General features: G+C 38.7%; 1 protein-coding gene and 1 long non-coding RNA gene across 4 annotated transcripts in view; one reads left to right on the top strand and one right to left on the bottom strand.

Moving 5' to 3' along the window:
• PIK3C2G (phosphatidylinositol-4-phosphate 3-kinase catalytic subunit type 2 gamma) overlaps positions 1-20,613 on the top strand; it is a 250,762-nt gene that overhangs the window by 63,470 nt on the left and 166,679 nt on the right. For all 3 annotated transcript variants that reach the window (XM_086885512.1, XM_086885513.1, XM_086885515.1), the window contains 5 exons: positions 1,362-2,085; positions 6,745-6,827; positions 10,609-10,766; positions 12,643-12,754; positions 19,580-19,682. In XM_086885512.1, the coding sequence (XP_086741638.1) occupies positions 1,453-2,085; positions 6,745-6,827; positions 10,609-10,766; positions 12,643-12,754; positions 19,580-19,682 (1,089 nt within the window). In that variant the 5' untranslated portion in view covers positions 1,362-1,452. The remainder of the gene's footprint in view (positions 1-1,361; positions 2,086-6,744; positions 6,828-10,608; positions 10,767-12,642; positions 12,755-19,579; positions 19,683-20,613) is intronic.
• LOC147653817 (uncharacterized) lies at positions 5,227-6,933 on the bottom strand. Its single transcript, XR_015285811.1, has 3 exons — positions 6,876-6,933; positions 6,327-6,364; positions 5,227-5,303 (listed from the first exon to the last, which is right to left on the bottom strand). It is a non-coding gene; the product is annotated as an uncharacterized LOC147653817 (long non-coding RNA).

Genomic DNA, 20,613 nt, shown 5'->3' with positions numbered 1-20,613 from the left:
GTTTTTTTTCAACACTGTTAAAGCAAACCAAAGCATGCAACACATGGAATTACTAAGTGGAGTGTTTGAAACAGTAGTTCAACCTCTGGGTTGCAGGTTTTATTTCAGCCTGTTTAAGTTTTCATTTCATTTCTCATTCCACCCTGTGGGTGACAGAAGCTAATGTCACCTGGAGTTTGGCTTAGAATGAAACAAAAATAAATATAATTGGGATGAATACCTTCTGTTGTAACATAGATTTTCATTGCAAGGTGCTATTATCTAAACTAATACAGTACCTTGGGGACTTAATGGAAAATCTATTTGTGCAGCTAAGCTTTAGCAATTTCTGAGCGCTTTTTTTATCTCAGTAGCTTTTTCTTTTTCTGCTCAGGGATACATTTTTTTGTTGAATTATTAAATCAGATGTCTCTATTTCTTTTAGGTGATAAAGTACTCCAGCACAACTGTGTGCAGTGTGTGGTATTGCTGTTCTGTGCCATTTGTGGGTTTTAGGCTACATCTGTATCAGTAAATGAAAATGGCCCAGAAGAGACTTTGGTTGTAGAACTAAAATCCCTTCCTAAAAAATATATCCTCATTCATACTGACAGCAGTTTCCAGTGCATGTTGCCTGTCTGAAGCATTTGGCACATGCCAAAATCAGATCAGGAAGTTTGCTAGTAACAACATTAATGATGGAGCTGCAGAAGCTTGTGCCCTTGCCTGTTAATTTGCTAAAAAAAGGCCAGCCTCAGGCTTTGAAGAGAAATTTCTTTTGTAAAACAAGAAACGAAAAAAGGCTGAAATTTTATTTATCTTTTCTTCCCTTTATATGTGCCATATCCTAGCTTTTGGGGAATATTAACTGGAGGTCCATGTCTTCTATATTCTTTGACTTAACTTTCTTCACCTGATTGCACTAAGGTAAAAAGTGGTGGGATGTGAAGGAGTTGGAGGCACAAAAAAGAGGAAAATGTGAATGAAACTGACAACCATTAATGCAAAGTCTGCTTTCCTGCATTGTGTGCTATGCAAGTGTAGAAATGATAGGAAAAAACATAGAGCTTTTATTTAATATTTGTCAGAATTAGTATTTAGATCAGTTGTTTCAGGCAACCTGCTGTCATTATTTAGGAGTCAAGGATAATAATAATAATAATAATAATAATAGTAGTAATTTGTTGCTATTAGTATTAAAACTACAGTAATAATAATATATTTGAAAATAAGGATCAGACAAAAGAATAATCAAGCTCCACATTAAGAAAATATTTCCACTCTCTGGAGAAAGCTCTAAAACAAAAAAGACCAAAGCGGTGTAGTGCTCTCATTATATTAGATATTTTGGGGTTTAACTTCCACTCTGTGCTTCCTTTCAGTGTGGCTCCAGCTCTGAACACTGCTCTCTTGCCCTTGGAACTGTTATGAGACTTTCCTGAGGACCAAAAGGACTGAAGTGAACAATCAGCCATGGCACACTTTGGGAGGGTACCCTTCCCACACAGTGAACTCTGTGAAGAGCAGCCTGAGGACCAAGCAATTTACCCCGTGTGCCATTCTGGTTCTGATGGGGAGATCCCCCTAGGATTTGATCAAGTAGTTGATGAAGTCAGCAATGAATTTTTTTTTTATGGTTCATCCCATCCACATCATCACGAAGAAATATTTTTCCCATCAGACCTTTTCAGCCTGAGTGTGCCTGACCAGCATCTTTACAGCCACCCTCCTGTTGCTTATGGAGAGCTTTACCCTGGAGATCCAATCCCTCACTGGCAGCAAGGCACAGTGTCACCAATGGTTGGCTTCAGACCTTCAATACCACCCGATTTCAGAAACTTCTCTGTGGTGGATTCCCACCCCTACAGCTGTGAGAGAGAACACATTGTAAATTCAATTCCAAATGTGGAAAGGGGCAACACAAACCTGGAGTTTCAGATAGGCTTTGACAATCTGGATGCTCTGAGTCCTGTCTTCTTAGACAATTATCCATTTGGACCAAAAGTGAGAGAAGAAAGTGGAAATGGGGAAGCTTCTTTAACCAACACTTCCAGAAGGTGTAACATAGGACCTACCCACTCCCAGGGCTCTGGACATAACAGAGAGGTATTTAAATGGTTTTATATTAGCAGTGCTTAAAGTTTTTTGTTCTTGTTTGTGTCCTTGTACTTTGTGTGTTCACTCACACTGTTGCAACATGGATTAGAAGCACTTTATTTAAAGACCTCATGAAAAATAAAACATTTATGCCTCAGGGGAAGCAAAAGAATTTTATGCCAGAAGAGAATCTAGATTATGGTCTAGAATGCTCCAGTAGGCTCATTTTATGGCTCACTGAACCATAAAACTACCAGAGAAGGGTAAGTACAGAAATGTAAAGTTGTGTTTGAAAGATTAGATGACAAATCTTTATGGTCTGATATGAAATCTGAGATTCAAAATAACAATACATTATGTTTAATCTGGTCTTGGTTTGGTTTTTGTTGTTATTTTGGTTTGGGTTTTTTTTGGGGTTTTTTTGTTTGTTTGTTTTTGGGGTGGAAGTATTGGGTTCTTTTTTTGGGGGTCGAGACAGATTACTTTCTCTGTGTCTAGACTGGCTGACACATCCTGATCCTGAGAGATGAAACATACTACCTTCACAATGTTCTTCATGAAATTCCGTGTGCATATATGACTATTTTCTAAAAATAGAAACATCTAGTCTAGCTGGAAGCTGGATCCTATGACACACACTCTGTCTTTTAGCTGTCTGTCTGAAGCCAACCCTTTATCTTTTTTCCTCCCTCATCAGATGTTCATAGCTCTATTCATGATTTTGCCATTTTTAATAACCATGTCTTATGGGACTCCCATGAATCTCTATGATGTTATATCTGCCCTCATTCTCTTTCTTTCAAAATCCTGATATGAAGAAGGGAGAAGAAAATGTTAAATCCTTCCTTTCCTCCAGTCCTTGTTAGCATTCTGAATAGGAATCCTGAAATAGCCTACAGGATACCTCTGCACCATGAATATTAAAAGACAGTTTAGGTTCACCTTCTGCCTTTAGCTGCCAGTGATTACAGTATCATACAGCAAAAGGGGAAGAGGCACTTGATTGACTTGTTTCTGTCTCTGAATAAGGAGAACTATAAAAGTAAACATATGCAGGCCCAGACAGATGGGAAGGCAGCGGGGGAAAATATATCTGAGGACAAGAACTCTTAAGACTAATCTTGTGCGCCGCATTTTAGAATTTCAGTGATGAATGCAAAAGAGGAGGGGAAGAATAGGTGGAGAGACAAAAGGCTGTTGTTGCTTTTTACTCATGATAGGAAAACTAAAGCACGCTGACATGATGATGAAAAGAACAAACCTTCTCAGGAGAAAAGCAGAAAATAGTGGGATACAAATGAGCAGGAGGAGATTAAATCATGGGATGGGAAGAAGAGGTGCTAGAGGAAGCGAGCATTTAAGAACAGGCACAAACGCCTCTGTGACGGAGGAGGAGAGAATTATAGGGGAGGGAAGAGAAGAGCTGAGTGAGTCAAGGGCAACTACAATCGAATGTGTGGGAGGATTTGATTAAGTCAGGGAAGTATTTGAGCTGTTTAGCTCAGAGAGGAAGAAATGGGAGAGAAGAGTGAATTGATTTGCAGCATAAAAATCACTGTGGTCACAGGAATTCCTTCAGGGAGAAAAAGCCATGTCAGGATAGAAGGAGCCATGGCAAGAGGCTGGCAGGTGAACCTCGAGATGATAAGGGAAAATAAGAGTTAAAGAAACTCTCAGAGAGAGGGAAGAGCAAAAAAAAAGCCTGTAAAGCATTTACTGCTGCTGGGGGTTTTGGAAAAAAGTGCTGTGGGGTGACAGACCTGATGCTGAGTAAGACAATCAGAAGGGTTGGAAAAGTGGAACGCCGCAGCAAAAGAATGAGAATAAGTTGGATTTGTGAGGTCCAGAACAAGTAAATAATGCATCCAAGTAGTAGGAGATGAGAACCAAGACTTCAGAGTGAAATACAGAGGATGCTGAGACAGGGAGATTAGAATTGAGTTGGGTCATAGGTAGGCAAGATGAAATATTCACATTACTGAAATCATACTGGTGTTCTGATCTGTAGCTCTTGGATGCAGTTTTATGGTCCTAGCCTTTATTTAATGTGTGCTAATCAAAATATTCCCAGTGTAATAAAGGAATCATTAATTTTTTTCTGGCCTTGTCATTTCAGGTCGGATGTTCAAAAATACTATCTTTATAACATCCCAGTGAAAGGAGATGTTATTTTTTTCCATATTAGAAAGAAAACTGAAATAAAACCTAAAAATTATCTAATCTATTTAACTACTCTATCTATGATATTTAACATCTAATTTTAGATTCCAATGTTTTCAGAGGAACTAAGACTCATATCTTCACCCAAGTCCCATCATGAGACCAAACATCATGATTTTGTTTCAGGTGCTGCAAAAATGAGAAATACACTATGATTGTTGGAAGGATGGTTTAGGTGACTTGATTAGCATAATGTAAGAAGTCTGTGGTTGGAAAAAGATTCCAGTTTTTAAGGGCTGCATTTGGTTGCTTCATCCCTGTTGTCATTACTTCTCTCCATAGGCAGTTCTGTCTCATTCACTGCTCTCTTTTAATATTTTCAGTGCAAGGAAGCTCAAGTCCTGTTGAAAAATAATGTGTAATATTGTGACTATGTAATTAATATTTTACCTTTATATGCAAGAAGAAAGTAAAGTTTCTGGACATGTGAAAAGAAGACATGACCAAGCTAAATCTCTCATCCTTATGATTCATCGATGGAGCTGGAGCTATTTATCTCCTTTATATACCTCTGACACCGGAATGAATTTGAGTGACTTGGCAGTGGTATTTTCCAGATGTGTAGACTATTACTAGGCTGCACAGGATTCTCGTTTGCCATTAGGGATCACTCAGAGATGCTGCCAGCAAAGGCCCAGAAAAGCAGAGGGCTCCTGTGTCACCCCTGTGTCCTGCAGGGAAAGATCCAGATTGCAGCTTTGGGCTGTCAGACTCCTCTTTTCCACCCTTTAGAAATGATCTAATCAGACCATGAGGATTTGGGGATTCATACCCATGTCCTTGTGGCATATTATGCATTCCAAGGCTTGTCCTTCTTCTTGCTCAATTCCTCTCTGTTTCTCCTTGCTTAGTTTGCCATTGTGGTTTTGCTCTTTCAATACCTTCAGTTCCATTTAAGGTTGTGCCCCACCTTTTCTTACCCATGAACTAATTTTCTTAGCTTTCCACTTATTTCTCTTTTTCCATGTACTTTTTCCATGGCATGTACCTGCTCTGCAAGGACAGAGCTGCAAGAGAAAAAGGAGCCTTTGTTTTTATGGGGTTTTTTAATTAATAGGTAATTGTGGGAAGCTGTTACTAAATCACTCATAATTTCTAAATATTGCACATCATCCAGAAGTTCTTATTACTGTCTGATGAAACAAATTGTAAGATAGGTGCCTAACCAGAATGGAAAGAATGAACCAGTGGAGGTCTTCTATTTTCACTGGATTTTGAAGGACTTTTTCAGCAGTTATTAGAACCAGGGAATGATGGACTATTGATTTCAATTGCTAAATTTAATTTTCCTCTCTTATTTACACCCTCAGGATTATCCATTGTTCTTCCTACCAGACAATTTCAATTTTCCCCTCTATTGATGATTCCCTCTTAGTATCTTTAAATTTTTTATGCACTCTCCTAATGCTTTATGTAGTATTGTGGGTGATGAAAATGCTACATAACATCAGTTTTGGATCTCATTGTATCAACATAAGGTTTCTGACTTTTGAACTTTCAGTTGTGCCATTGTGATTTCAGCTCCCAGCAGATCTCTCATCTTTTATAATCATCCCACTTTTTAAACTATAACTTAAATTTCCCACCCTGCATCTTTTAATGCATATTGCACTTCCTTGTCCAGGCAAAAAGAATCTTAAATTCAGTTTATTAGTTATTTTTTGATAAGTTTCCACACTTTTATATAAGCTATTATTCAAATTATAAAAGAAACCTTTTGCCACATCTCAGTTTCCTCTTCTGTGACACACCCCTTCTCTTTCTGAAGGGCTTTAAAAGCTCTTCTATATGGTTAAGCCTTGTAATGTCTCTACCTACAAGAGTAGAAAAGACTTGCAGATGTAGTAGCATTAAATTCTTTCCTGGAGGTAATGTTCTGGCTGAAGAATACTTCAGGCAAACAGACAAAGGGATGCCTGGCCCAAAGCAGTGGCTCAGACCTCTGCTCTCCGAGTTCATGGAAAGTATGTGGGGCTTTTTCATGTTCAGGAGAACCCACTGGCTCCCTCTTCTCTGCCTTAGGGACTTACCTGACAGGTTTATGGAGTTTGAGGGGATGCTGAGCTTCCTGCCAGGGCAGAGAGAAAGAAAATAAGGATTAAATAAGCATAAGCTTCAGTTTGTCCTTCTCCCTTTTGTAAAGGAAATATCTGAATTTGGATTTATCTGAGCCAGGTGGATTGTGAAAGCTTTGTCTGAAATTCCTCCTGTTGTGTGTGGAGGGGTAAAGCAGTTGTTACCCAGGGCAGCTGATGCTTTGTGACTTCTGAAAGCATTTAGAGTGCAGTCAAAATGGGGTCATTTGTGTTTATTTGGAGCTCTGTCAAGTCAGGGGAGGAGTGATAGGCTCTCATGGGGAAAAATTCAAGGTTAGCCTTATGGTCTTTCTGCTTCTGATATCTAAATAACTCAACTCTGTTTCTTCTGGGGTCTTTTTGGTGTTTTTAGGCTACGAGTTGGTCTATCCAGCTGATTGAAGCAGATCAAGGAAGTAATGAAAGCACAGTTGGTTTTTGCAACGCAGTGGAGAAGTAAGTAATGAAAAAGCTCTTTTCAGCCAACTATCACATTTCACTTACATTAATTGGATTGGTTATCCCTGTGTGTTGGGGCTGGCTGGGATGGAGTTAATCATCCCCTCACAGGGCTGGGCTGTGTATTGGCAGCTAGGAAGGTGTGGGTGGTACACCAGTGTTGTGGCTGCTGCTGAGCAGTGCTCATCATTGTGACATTTGTCTGAAGCCCTTCTTCCTGGAAGGAGGCTGAACACTGCCTGCTGATTGGAAGTCGAGGATATTTTGTCTTCCCTTAATTACATGTGTGATTTTTTTTTTCTTTAGTTAAACTGCCTTTATCTTTATCTGACCCAGTAGGGTTTTTCCCTATCTTTTCTCCCCCTTCCCCTGTACTGAAAAGGAAGGGAGTGGTGAGAACAGCTTGGTGGGCACCTGGCATCCACCTAAGGTCAACCAAGCACACCCTGCAGTCCTGAACAATCCTGTAATTCCAGTGTCCACTTCAATAAGGAAACACTTCTCATTTTGGTTTAAATATTAAAAATCACAAAGAAACATCAATTCAAAAAATATCTTATCTTCTGTCTGCTTTATTAGTGAAAAGTGCATTTAACTCTTTACTGGTTTATAGTGTGTGAAGGTTCCCATCCTTTTTCTTCCATTGTCTTGGACAATGTTAGTGCCTGTGCAGCCCTGAGCAGGAAAATAAGAGCTAGAGGAACTGATTGAGACCAGAATTGCTCCATACTGTCATGATGGAAAGTGAGACTTAGCAAGTGACAAAACCTACTTTAATTATATTTTACCATTACACTTAATAGCCTGACTTAATGGGATAGAACATATTTTACTTTCTTAATCTTCTGCAGAAAACTAAATTGTGTTGAAATCCAAGCACACAAAAATTTACAAGTATTTAGACCATCTGTGCAGATTGATTTTTCTTTTGTAGATATTCACGGATCACACTGTCAAGTTGTTAGCACAAATGCACACTTTCCCCCCCTGGAAAGTCGCTGGAAAATGGAATCCTGATTTTCTTATTAGACTTTAATGAATTGATTTTATTCAAGGTCAGCCAAGGCTGCTTCTCTTAAAAGAAAAAACCCAAAACAACCCAACCAAAAAAACCCAGTTTGATGTGGCACTGAAATTAAGAGAGATTACATTATATATTTAAATGGGGTGGTCGGATCTGAAACATGCTCAGTCACATGTCCCAGTTTCCTTTTCCACATTTCATCAGCCTGAATCCCAACCCAGTTCTACCATGAGATGTATGAAGGCACATTCCACAGGACTGCTTTCCTCCCAGCTATTCAGATTTTTTTTTTACTGTCTAAACATTCTAATTATAGGAAAAGCTTTCTATTGATTTTTGAATAGATGAGCTTATTTACAGGGCCAAAAAGATAAACACTAATAAGCCATTCTTGTTTTGCAGGAACTTGTTTTGTGTGTGCCATGAGCAAATGCTCTTAAAGAAAATAAGAACAGCTTTTATTTTTCTTCTATTAAATAAGTAGAGAAACATTTTTAGGACAAAATGTCACTGCAACCAAAAAACAAAAAAAAAAATGTCATAAATTTTCAAATAACTTACATTTTCAATCCTGCCAAAAGAGCATCCTCCCAGTGCCCAGTGAATCTCAGTTGCTGGCATTTTCACATGTCAGAGGCAGGATATATAATTCAGACTCTGTGTCATGCATTCTTGCAGCTCAAATAGAAACCCATTGTGGTTTTCTCTAGGTCATACTTGCGCAGGTAGCAGTCTATAATTGAAGCATCTGGTTGTACACGATTGTAAATGAGTGTTCAAAAGCCCATTCTCAGGTTACTTTAATGGTTATGAACAGAGCTGTAGTGAACAGTCATCCCTGGGTGGTTTCAGAGCACATCCTAAAGAGAGTTTCAGACCAGAAGATTCCAAGCTGGCAGTCTCAGGGCTCAGTGCTGCAAAATGCAGAGTTCCTCCAGCTCTCAGTGTCATCAAGGATGTGTTTTGCACTGCAGAGGAGCACATCATGTTATGAAATACTGTGAAATAGCAAATCCCCGTAAATGTCAGTACATTCTGAGTTGTTGCAGCACAGAAAGCAAGTAGCACAAGATTTTATTTGTACAGTGTTTGTATGGTACATCAGTTATGCTTTGGAAGACCCAAACTTTCAAAGTTTTGCAGTGTTTTGCTCACCTGCCCAGGCCAGGAGCCCTTAAATCACATGAGAACAGTAGATTGCCATAAATGAGCAACACTCTCATAAACCATATAGGGTTTTTATCTGAAAAGCATGAAAAGCAAATTTGTGTCCCCACATTTTGCTAAAATATGAGCAGTGTGTGGGTAGGGAAGGAGATGAGGCTGGCTTAGTTTTGGAATGACTGTATGTGTACATAGCCTGGTAATTTGAGGCTGGGTAGTGAAGTTTCATTTCATTCAGTCCTTGCCTTTCTTGCAGAACCATGTTACAGGGGAAAAGCAGTACCTTGTGCACAAAGAAAATAGACTGACACCAGCTACACAGGTCACCCAAACAGCCTCTGTGGTGTAATGGTTTCTAACCAAGAGTATAAATCTACCTTGTACTGGAGGTACTCTTGTCAAGGCTCATTTCCTCCCACCCCACTGAAACATCAAGCCCCTGGCTTTTCATGATAAGAAATGGGCTGCTTGGCTGGGTTAGTAATTTTGGAAACCTAGACTCCTTTTTTCTTCTTTTTCTTTCTTTTTTTTTTCTTCTCAAGCTGTAGAAGTGCAGGGCACGGAGGAGTAGCTCATGTGGTTGTTTAAGAGACTTGGGCAGCAGCTCTGGGGCAGGAGGTAACACAGGAATGGAGACTTTCATGTGAGAGAGCTCAAAATACACTTACCAGAGACATTACAAAGCACTCACAGCTCAGAAGCTACAAAATGCTGCGTGAACCAACAAACAAAAGAGAATTCAGGATGCTTAGTACAGGATGTTTGGGTTTAGCTGCTAAATATTCAGGCCAATTAGTGAAAAGTAAAGCTTCAGCTGGTGCAGTATGTACCTTTACCTGCAGCTGCAGAGTGTATTTGCTTAAAAAGCAAGTTTAATCCCAGATGATAGACATAATACCTGTGACCAGTGTTCATTAGGAAATGGGACCTCAGGAGGAATTAGCTTCTGCAAATCTGTGGTAACTGGAAGGAAGAGCAATGTATTTTATAGTTAATGGTGTATCAGAGGGACTCACTGACTGTCACTGTTAGTGCACTCTACAGACCTTTACATAAATACCCAGGGTTTTAGTAATGAGGATTTCAGATTGGATTTGAGAGAGTTGTGGAAATTGAGACTCCTTAAGATTTTGCATAGGAAGCATGTTCCTGTATTCATTTTGACCAGATGTCCTAGTTGCAGCTGTCAGTGCATGTGCTCTTGGCCATTTTTGTGTTAAAACTCTGTTATTTAAGTACATATTTGTGTGCTGTCATTTCTCCTGAGCTCAGGGTGCACTGAAGTCTCTGTTTAAACTCCTTTTGGTTTCACTGAGGTCAAGCTCAGCAGTGCTTCTGTCAACTTCAGGAGGATTTTGCTGATGGTTTCCCTAAAATAACAGATGTAGTTATGTGTGCTGATACGCAGTTACCTTACTAATGTATGAAAACAGAGTTTGTGTTGCTACCATTTCTCTCCACACAATTTTATTTCTAACAGTTCTCTATGCATCATCATATGTACCTTGAAGAATTTTTGCTTTGCTCTTAGAAGAGGCCAAAAATGCTCAGCTCTTTAGACACAGTTTCTTCACGTGTTTTTTCTTTCAGAATCAGAAGTGCCTATCCTGCTTTTGATTTGAAGACAAATACTGGAAAAATCTGGAGTATCTCAACAAGGTTCCCAGAGCATATCCTTGGTGGAACAAAATTCAGAATCAGCATTTGGACAGATTTTTCACCACATCCTCTACTTCTTACACAACATGGTAAGGTGATCGAGGCTGTGTACAGGTCTGGGGAAGCACTTCAGTCATCAAATGAAAGGAGAAAATTCAAGTAGGTGGAAAGGATAAAAGACAGTAATTAAGAATTGGAAGAGTTTACCCATGAAGTTTGTGGAGTCTCCAGGTTTGGAGATCTTTAAGGTCTTAAAAAATCTTGAACAAGGTGGTCTGAACTCAGTGTTGACACTGAATTCCCTTTGCAAGGAAAGGGGTCCTTCCTAACCTAAATGATTCTGTCATTAATGACTAAGAGAAGCTACAGAGATGCTCCTGTGCATCCTGTGGTTAATGGGAGAATCTTTAATTCCAGCTCTAGTAACTTTTATTTCTGCAACATGCAAAAATAAAAGAAAATAAATCTTCTTTCCCCCCTCTCTTCCTGTGCTGCTTTATTAAGTCATAGTCTTTTTTGTCTTTTTTTTTTTTAATTAATCATTTCTTTAGTTTTCAAGGAATTATTTGACTGTAAAAGGCTGAGTATTAATTATCCTAAACTTGTTTAGACTAAGTAAAGAGTAAGGTTGAAGTAGGAGGAAGAAGTACTCTTTATTGCCCCATTTAATATAAAGTATTGTTCAGTTAGGCAAGAACTATTGGCAGAGCAAGGAAAGGAAGATGGATCTACAGAGTGGAAATGAGTGATACTAGCAAGTTTTGGATTTTTTTTCCAGTGAGTGACCTGAAAAAAGTGCATGCTACAATTTTAATTCAAGATTCTGTGTTGCTCTTTGTTTTCTGGATGGTCTAAATTCCACCAACAAGCAATGCAGTTTGCACTGCAGTTTACAGTGGAGAGTTCTCAGAAGGCTAAATGATTCAAACTGGTAAAACCAGTAGAAAAATGTGTAATTGAAGTGTCTTTTTGACCAAAAAAAAAAAAACAAAAACACTCAGTTTTGCAAAGGGAAAAGAGCATTTTCAGAAGGAGCTTTTGAATCCATTCAGGCATTTGTTTTTCCCTGGGGAAAACCAACCAAAGCAAAAAGCAAGCTATGGTAACCTACACTGTTTAATTTCAGTTTTCTTTCTGTCATAACCCCCTCCCCTAGACAGGGCAGCTGTTCTCTGAAGCTTTCCCATCCCCTTCAACATAAAACCAAATTTATCAGACATGTTTCTAAATTATGCAACTCTTCCATTTTTGATCAATTCTTCTAAAACAGACAGAGAGAAAGCGCATTGGCAAGTGTTAGAAAATGGCTTAAAAAGTGGAACTGGAGAAAATTCTCAAAATGTTAAAATGTTTCTGAACAGCAGGTTGTACAAACTAACATAGAACTTCCTGATTTATAGGGATTATGTATATTTTTATACTACTATGGGTCCACACATAAATAATATAATGTATTGCATATATAAAATACATTAGAGTATTAATTTACTTCTTGATATTAATTTACTTCTTTGTTATGGCTAAAACTGTGTGCATAGCAGAAACAATGCCAAGTAACATTCTGGAGCCTTTTTGTATCATAAGTGGATACAGAATCAACTTTTGCATCATTGGAAATGTACCAAAATGTTAATCAGGAAAATGAAAAAAGAAAAAATAAAAATGCCACTTGTCTGTTCCTTTCCTCCTGGGAATATTGTCCACTTCTTCTTCATTCCAGCAAATTGCTCTTTTACTCCAAATGGATATAGATTCCATGCCAGGTAGAATATTTGCAGCAAAATTTAAAAAAAAATAATAATAATAAAAGCAAGTGTGTCCTGATCTAGTTCCTCTTGATGGAGCTAGTCTGCAGCAGTTGTTAAGAACTAGAGAAAAAAAAAAACTATTTTTTTTAGCTCAAGTATATAGCCAGCATTTCTCTAGCAAGCTACTATTAATTTTCCTTGCTATCTTTATTTACAGCTGGCTGTACCACTCACGACTTAATTGTGGAGATCCTCCGTTGCACAAATCGATACCCAGCCCGGGAGGAATGCCTCCTGAGTGTTTATGGCTCTGATGAATTCTTACAAAAGTAAGTAGCTCATTAAGCCAGGAGCCATGTAAACAGAGCCACGGGGAGAGGTAGGGTGTCAGCTTCCAAACACTCCAGGAGTAGTTTCTGGAACTCCTGGTGCTTGTTTGCAGAGTTGATGGTGTGCTCCAGTGTGAGGATTCAAATCCTCTTCTATGGAAGCTTTGTGCAGCTTTTGTTTGACTCCATTGTCCTTCTGGTCTTTCTCATCTGTGATACAAGGATGCTGCTGCCTCCTCCATCCCATAGGGGTGTTACAAGCAAATCCTCAAAGGGGGAAATCACCAAAGAGAGGAGAAACAGTATTATACATCTGCAGAGTAGGTCATTTTTCTTCATATCCAGTTGCAGTAGCAGCAAAGCAAGTTAAGTCAGCACTGTGGTGCTGACTACAAGTTAAAAACACATTAAACATACAAGCAGCAGGTCTTTCTGAATGCACACAGTTTACAGGTAGGGAAATAAATGCTCTTATTCACATTAATCCAGGTATTCTCTCCTGGTAGTTGAAGGTACTACTGGACTCAGCTAGTTGTTTTTTGCCCTGTGGCAGCTTAAGTTGAGGTGTGAGCAAAAGTGAGCAGGTTCTGTGTTGAAGCAGCTAAAGTGCAGGCAGTTGTCAGCTGGGCTTTGTGGAACCTAGCTCTCAGCAGAAGTTTTGTGGTACCACGTGTAAAAAACGAGGTTCACATATTTTTATATAGACTTTAAAAGTTTAATAGAAAGACAATTAGGTGATAATGTTATAGATATGGTTGGGTGTCTCTGCATTCAGCCAAGAGTGCACACCTTGCTAACAAAGGATTGTCCCTTAAAAACAGAATCCTACTACATATCCATAAATTCTTATACATAATTCAGACATTCCTCTTACGTTTTGGATGTTTCTGTGTTTAGTTTTTAACTTGCCCCCTTCCCAATAGAACAATCTTGCATCCACCGAGTTTCACATTCCCTGATAACAGAAATGCAATAAATTCCTCCCCCAGAGCTCTGGTCACTGCTGTCCTCATCTGGATAAGATAATTTAAGAATGGAGGGGCGTCTCTAACTATCTTTTTTAGTCTTTGGGTTATACAAACAAAAGTAGATTTGCTTTAATACTATGCCATAGTATTTATGTGTATCAAAATTTATGTGTATTATACCACTATTTCTAAGTTTCATCAATAACAGAAATAGAAGGAATTATATTAATATAACAAAGTTTTCTAACCTTATACATATAACATTAATTTTAATATTTGCGAAAAGCCAATATTATAATATGTATCTATAACACCACGTTAAAATGGCACTGCAGGAATCATAGCTCACCTGTCAGAGGTGTAAAAAGTGTTAGATAAAACAGTCTACAATTGAAAGGGAAGATTTTAGAAGCAGTCATATTAGCAGGGGAGTGTAAGAATTACCTGAAGTAGCCTAGAGCAAGTGAGTTTGATTAATGAAAGCAAAGTAGCTGTGAGAGCAAACATCACACAATGTAAGTTAGTTTTGCTCTGTATCCATCTTGGGCATCTCTACCCTTACATGGCACACAGGCCAAATGTTCATATGTCCATAGTGAATTACATTTGGCAGCTAAAGATGCCAAGATTTCCCCTTCAACACTGCTAAGCCCACTCTTCTCTCATTCCAATCTCAGTTAAAGCAGGAGCTGGAACAGGAAAGTGCTGTGTTAATCATTTTAATACCAGAAGCACTAAGCAGAGAACCAGGTCATGCATAGATCTGTTAGTTACAGAAGAAAAATTTTAAAAAATATTTTTACTTTTTTTTTTTTTTAAGATGCTGTCATGATTTCAAAGAAATTACTAAAAAATGGAAATAATGAACCACTGTATTTATAGTGAGCTCGGTGCAGTGTGTGCTGAGGAGTTTTGTTTTCATTGTTGGGGTGAATACATCGATAGCAGACTCTTTAAATTCCTGCACTCGTAGAATCTCTGCACGTCTCATTAGCAGTGAAACAAGGTCAATAATGTTCTCAGCTTTCTTTCTTTGCTCCCTCACTGTCATCCACGAAACACTGAGCTGCACTTCTAACTTCAGCAGCTTGTATTTCTATATTGTGCTGTTAAATTCAGCTCCCTTTCTTCTGCCTCTCTTCAACAGAGCCCTGCATCTGAAATGTGAAACCCCAGACCCTAAGGATCCCTTGGGTAGTTTAACATGGCCTGAGGAGTTGCCTCAGGGTGAAATTTTTCCTCTGTGTGGGCTATCTTCAAGTGCAAATTGGTTTCCTCCCAATGTTGCTAGCAGAGTGATTTGATGCACTTGTGCACATCTCTTCCCAAGAAAAGTATTTGGAGTCTGTTCACGGGTGAATTGCAGTAGAAGTTCCTCAAGTTCTAAGGCAGCAAAGGGAATAAATACTCTGCTGCTCCTGCTGTACTGTAATCCAGAAAAAAACTGAAGTGAAGCCAAAAAGGTGATTTGGTGAATTGTTCTCAGAACAGAGTGCTTTAGTGAAGCAGACAGCTCTGTCAAGATTTGTCAAAAGCTTTCATTTACTGTTATATTGGATTGTATTAATGAGTGCTTCAGCCCACCTCCTGCAGAAGCACCTGAAAGACTTGATGGTTTTTAGAATCCATTTAGCTTTGAATGAGACAGGGAAGGAAAAATACCTCTGTGCTAATGACCATTACACCATTACACAATGACATTACATTCCATCGTCCATCCTTCCCTTCCTGCGCTGAGAACCTTGGGCTCACATCCTGCCCGACTCATACAACATCAGATTCCAAATACCCAAATTTTAAAGATACCAGAAGACAGCATACAGACTGCAGGTCAGTCTGTATTTAACAGAGCCATCTGTAGAATTCTGATTTGGAATCTGTTTTCTGGTCTTTAAGTTCATTGTGTTTACTATGGGAAACCTGGTCTTGCTGCAACCTGAAGGATTTCCTTTTCATCCCCATCAAACAAACCTAGATCTACCTTTAAATCTTGCTCTCACACTTTCCTATCTTTCCTTATATTTAAAATGGATGCCCCTAAATATGATTTTATGATGCGCTTCATGAAAAATATTATATAATAATAAATTAAATTGTGCTTAAACACCTTGTGTGAAATAACTCCTGGCTCTTAATGGCAGCAGCTAGCTAAAACCAACCCCTCCATTTTTAGAAAAGCAGGCCAGAATCTCAGGTCATCCTGAAATGCCTAATAAAAGAAAACCTATGAGTGTGTACTAGAATGTGGATGTTTATAAAAAATAATATTATTTTAGAGATGTTTGTGCTAGCAACAGGTTGCAGTAATATAGATCAGCAAAGGAATGTAGGACAAAATTATAAGCTTTAAGCTTTATTTCTAAACAACCTTTTATTCTAAGTTATCAGAGTAATTAAAGTCCCATCCACACTCTCACATGGTAAAATTTGCACAGCTACCTTATTGCTTTGCAGTTCAGACACCACAGTGAGCAGAGGAATGGAATTGAAAAATCTAAATGCTTATCTTTGCTTCTAACATGCCTGCCTGTGACCTTATTGATGACGTTTTTTTTGTCTTACTAATTCTGTTCTCTGGGAATTGAAACCTAAATAAAAATTGGTTTTCACTCAAAGTGAAATTTAAGCTATTAATTATAGACTGACATAGACATAATCATGCAGATTGAAATCATAAGAAGCAAGCACCTTTGGATGTATATGTTCTCTGTGAAAAATAAACTTAATTTTCTCTTGTCACTGCAGATTAAATTTCTCATTCAAAGATGCTACTAGCTGAGTTACTTAAAAAAATAGTCTGATTGAACTGTATTAAGATTTGGAGCTTATAGCACATCAGAGAACCTTGCTGTGGGGAAGCAAGCAGTGAGGGAGTCTCAGGTGATGGGGATTTTCCCTTTCTTGTGTTTAGATATTTTGGGAGACCACAGGCAAGTCACTTGGATCAGTCATTGCCACATCTCCTGAAGACAAAGGCTGCATTTCTCTTCATGGCATTCTCATCAGAGCTGTATTCCCCATATAATTTCAGAAAAAAAAAAAATAAGGGGAAAAATGTTAACAAGATTGTAACACTTTCATTTTTGTTTTCTTTACAGAGCTCAGAGTGCTGTAAAGCAGTTACTAATAATCTTGTTATCCTCCAAAGTGGATATATTACTTTTATCTTAGTAGTACTGGTATTGGTAACAAATCTGCCTGGGGTACAGCTGAAAGGTACTTTGTCAACCTGTGACAAAGCTACACTTCTATTTCTTGTAGCACACTTTTCATCTCCACCAGGTTTCCACATTATTTTGTTGAGGCATTAATCCATTTTGTCTAGTCCCTTGTGTAACAATAGCTGTCAAAACTTTTCTCTTTGTGTTTGTGCAAATTAAATCCATTCATGAAGTCAACAGCGCGGCCACTTCTGCTTGCAGGGTTTCAGGCAGCATTGCTATGTCAATAAAGACTGTGCTGATGGATAGGATCTGCTTGACACAGCAGAAACTAACACAAACCACTGATGTAAAAGCAGTTATAATAACAAAATTAGGTTTCTCTTGGTGTAGCTTGTTTTGCCTGGAAGCATGGTAACAAGGAAAAATTATACTTGGAAAAGACAGTTCTTATATATCTGTGGTTCAAGATTGTTACTGGTCTAGCTATACCAGTTCCTTTCACTGGAGTTGCAATAGGAATTTGTATCCTGGAGGAATCAGGAAAAGGTGACTCAGGACTCACAGATGTGCCTCTGTAATATTCTTGTTACTATGCCTGTCCAGAGGCTGAAGGTGAGGCAGAATGAAATGAGCAGGAATAGTGAGGCATTAAGTAAAAAACATATGTTGGGGCAGTTCTGAAATATTAAGGAAACTTCCCAGTCTGACCAGTTAAGGAGGGATCTCTGGCAGTCACATTCCCTTTGCTGTGAAAAGAGTCTGTGCCTGTTCATGGCCTCTTGCCTGGGCTTCTGATCTTTCCAACCCCCAGAGCACAATCTGCAGCTTGCACTACACTGTTTTCCCCAGTCAGAGGGTATAAAAACCATGTAGTTCATCATTACAGACACCAGGAAAACAGGATCAGGTGAGAAGAGGAGAGGAAGAACTTTCAGGAAAGCTGTGGGTAGGCAGAACACAGAGACGAGATGAGGAGAAACAGAAGAGAACATATGCCCCAGGAACTGGGGGTTGGCCACTTGGACTTTAGTTTTGAAAAGGGATTTGAGAAGGGTTTAGCTATAACAGGGATATGATTTTCAGCAGCACAGGTATTTCACTGTGTTGGTGTTCACTTCTCCCACTCTTACATCTCTACTTTCTGCTCTTGAAATCAAGAAATTTTGCAGCTGTATGGAGGTGCTATCAAAAGTGATCCTTGCTTTAGGTATTTTTGTCAGATGGAAATGAGCTTGTCCCTTGTGATGTTTAATAGGTTTGTTTGAAAAAGGAATTCTATATATACATTTACAGCTTTTGCAACCTCAATGGAGGGTCTGTATTTTACATAGCTACGGTGTAGTGTGAGCACAGAACGTTTAAAAGATGTTTAAATTCCCTGTAATTGTGCTGAATGGCAGTTACATTTAAATTTATCCATTCATTTACTCTGAAGACTTTTGCTGCCGTGTGAGAGATGAGTCTCATCTAAGTCACACTTTCCATGATCTATTCATAGGTGAGCACTTTGGTTTTGTGTTTTTAACTAAATCCAGTCATTTTTATTCAGGCATTCCATCAAAAGACCTTTTAGGTAGAAATATGGTTTACATTTAAATTCTGAGTTTTTCATGACCCTTGACAACCCCAAAAAAATCATCTTTCCTTCATGGCCCAGGGAGTTCTGAAACAACTTGCCATGCTGTAAAACTGCATAAATATGATATATCCCTTTTTTGTGCTTCTGTGGCTGAAGGCTCAACAAAGCCTCCTGAATCTAAGGGAATGCACACCAAGGTTGTAACTGATGATGCATGCTGACTTAATTGATGATGAATTTACCTTTGTAAAAGTCATTGTTGTTTTTCCATTAATCTCAAAGGACTTTTTCAAATGTAAAAAGATGTTTTCCTCAACTCTGAAATATTTTTTTGATTATTTCACCTCTTTAAAATGAGAAGTGAATGGGAAAAAAATGAAATTATTTTTGCTCCAGGTAATTTTAAGAGTGACAAACCAAGGCTGTGTTCTGACAGAAAAGGTTGCCAAGAGTGCTAAATGGAAAGAGGCAAATAAGTTTAAGGACTTCCCCTGTCATGGGCTGCTGGATCATTTTTGACCAACAGCTTATTTTGTAGGATCCACTCCAGCTGAGTGAGTGATCGTAGCTGGCACATAATTTGAGAAAGAAAAAGATGAACTCTGCTTTTACCACCTCTGTGCGAGCTGCACAGGGTGAAAACACACTTCCTTAAGAATCAAGGCTCACCTGTCTTGATGTGATTTTCAGACCTACAGCTAGCATTTGATTTTTGAGTTGGGTATCAGACACTACAAGTCATTCTGCAGTGGTGCATTCATAACCAGGATACTGCACTCTTTGGGTTTAAAGAATATGCATAAATAATCTCAAGGTTTGGGAGCATGTGCAGTTTGTCAGGGGTATTCTTTCTCTGTATCCTTGTTGTTCTGTTCCAGAACTTAATGGTCAATGATACAACCAAGCAATCATTTTTTGTTTTACTAGAGAGCATACCAGAACCAACCCCATCAGTGTCCACAGAAGTAGGCGCCAAGAACTGGTTTTGTATTATTCAGTCTTTACTCTTAGAATTTAAACTCCTGGTGCTTTTAGGAGAGGTAGCAAGAAAAAAAAAAGAAGGAAGTTGCAAGCAGAGAGAACCATTTATTTGTTGTTTTCCTCCACACTGCAGCAACTGTACTTTGGGAAGCCATGAAAGTCTCCGCAAGGCAATCACCTGCATTCAGCTTCGCCTGCACCATGCTGGTAACTTGAAGCAAAGTTTGGCTCGAACGGTAAGTAACCTTCTTTGCTTCCCCTTTCCTTCAGCATCCCTGAAGGAAAGCAATTCCAACAATCCTTCTACATAGCAACCTGAAGTAATAATCAAAGAGAGATTGTTTGCTTTCCTGAGAATGCATATATTATTGCTGAACTGAAGCTGAAATGTCCTGGGGAGAATTTGTGTTTTGCTCCCGTACTTACACCTAGTGAGAAACTGTAGAGAACACACGACCGAAAAAGACCAAGGGTTACTTTTTCAGAAAAAAAGATCCATTTTGTCAGAATTTAATGTTGTTTTATTTCAGGAGGTCAGACAATTCTTACTTTTAATTTACTCCCAGCCCAAAGTTTGTGGTCCAGCAGGAGTTCTGGGCAGCATTCACTGGCAGTGCGTTGTCTCTGTTCACAGATAGGAACAATTACCTGCTTTGCATGGCTCCAATAATAACTTAAGTCTGTCAGTGTGGGGATCAGGTGGCAGCAAAAAAAAAGGGTAAGGGCTTCCTTTTCATATTTGTTTTCTCAGAAGGAAAACATAAATGAAACATCAAGCTCAATACAGCATTTTACCTGGACCATTAAAAAAGGACTAAGATGAGGTCAAAATATATAAATATGTGTTATATTTAGAGATAGATAGATAGATAGATAGATAGATAGATAGATAGATATAGATACATAGATAGAGATATTTAACATTTTAACCAGTTTATAGACAAAAAAGTTATTCACCTTCTCTAGGTCAGCGTCTACTACTACAGATCTTCAAAACTGGAACCCATTTATGTTTAGGAGTCTCTTAGGAAACTTCAAAGCTGATATCTGTGCTAAGGAAGCCCAACTCTACACCAAGGGCACCTGGAGGTTGCCTTCAGGACTTTTGCTTACCTTACATAACACTGCTGAATTCTGGTTGCATAGTTAAAATTATCTGGTTGTACA

This window comes from Cyanistes caeruleus, chromosome 4 (genome assembly GCF_971803275.1).
Source record: "Cyanistes caeruleus chromosome 4, bCyaCae1.hap1.1, whole genome shotgun sequence".
NCBI classification, from domain to species: Eukaryota; Metazoa; Chordata; class Aves; order Passeriformes; family Paridae; genus Cyanistes; species Cyanistes caeruleus.
Note: the sequence above shows the minus strand (reverse complement) of the source record. Positions and strands in the feature narration are given on the sequence as shown.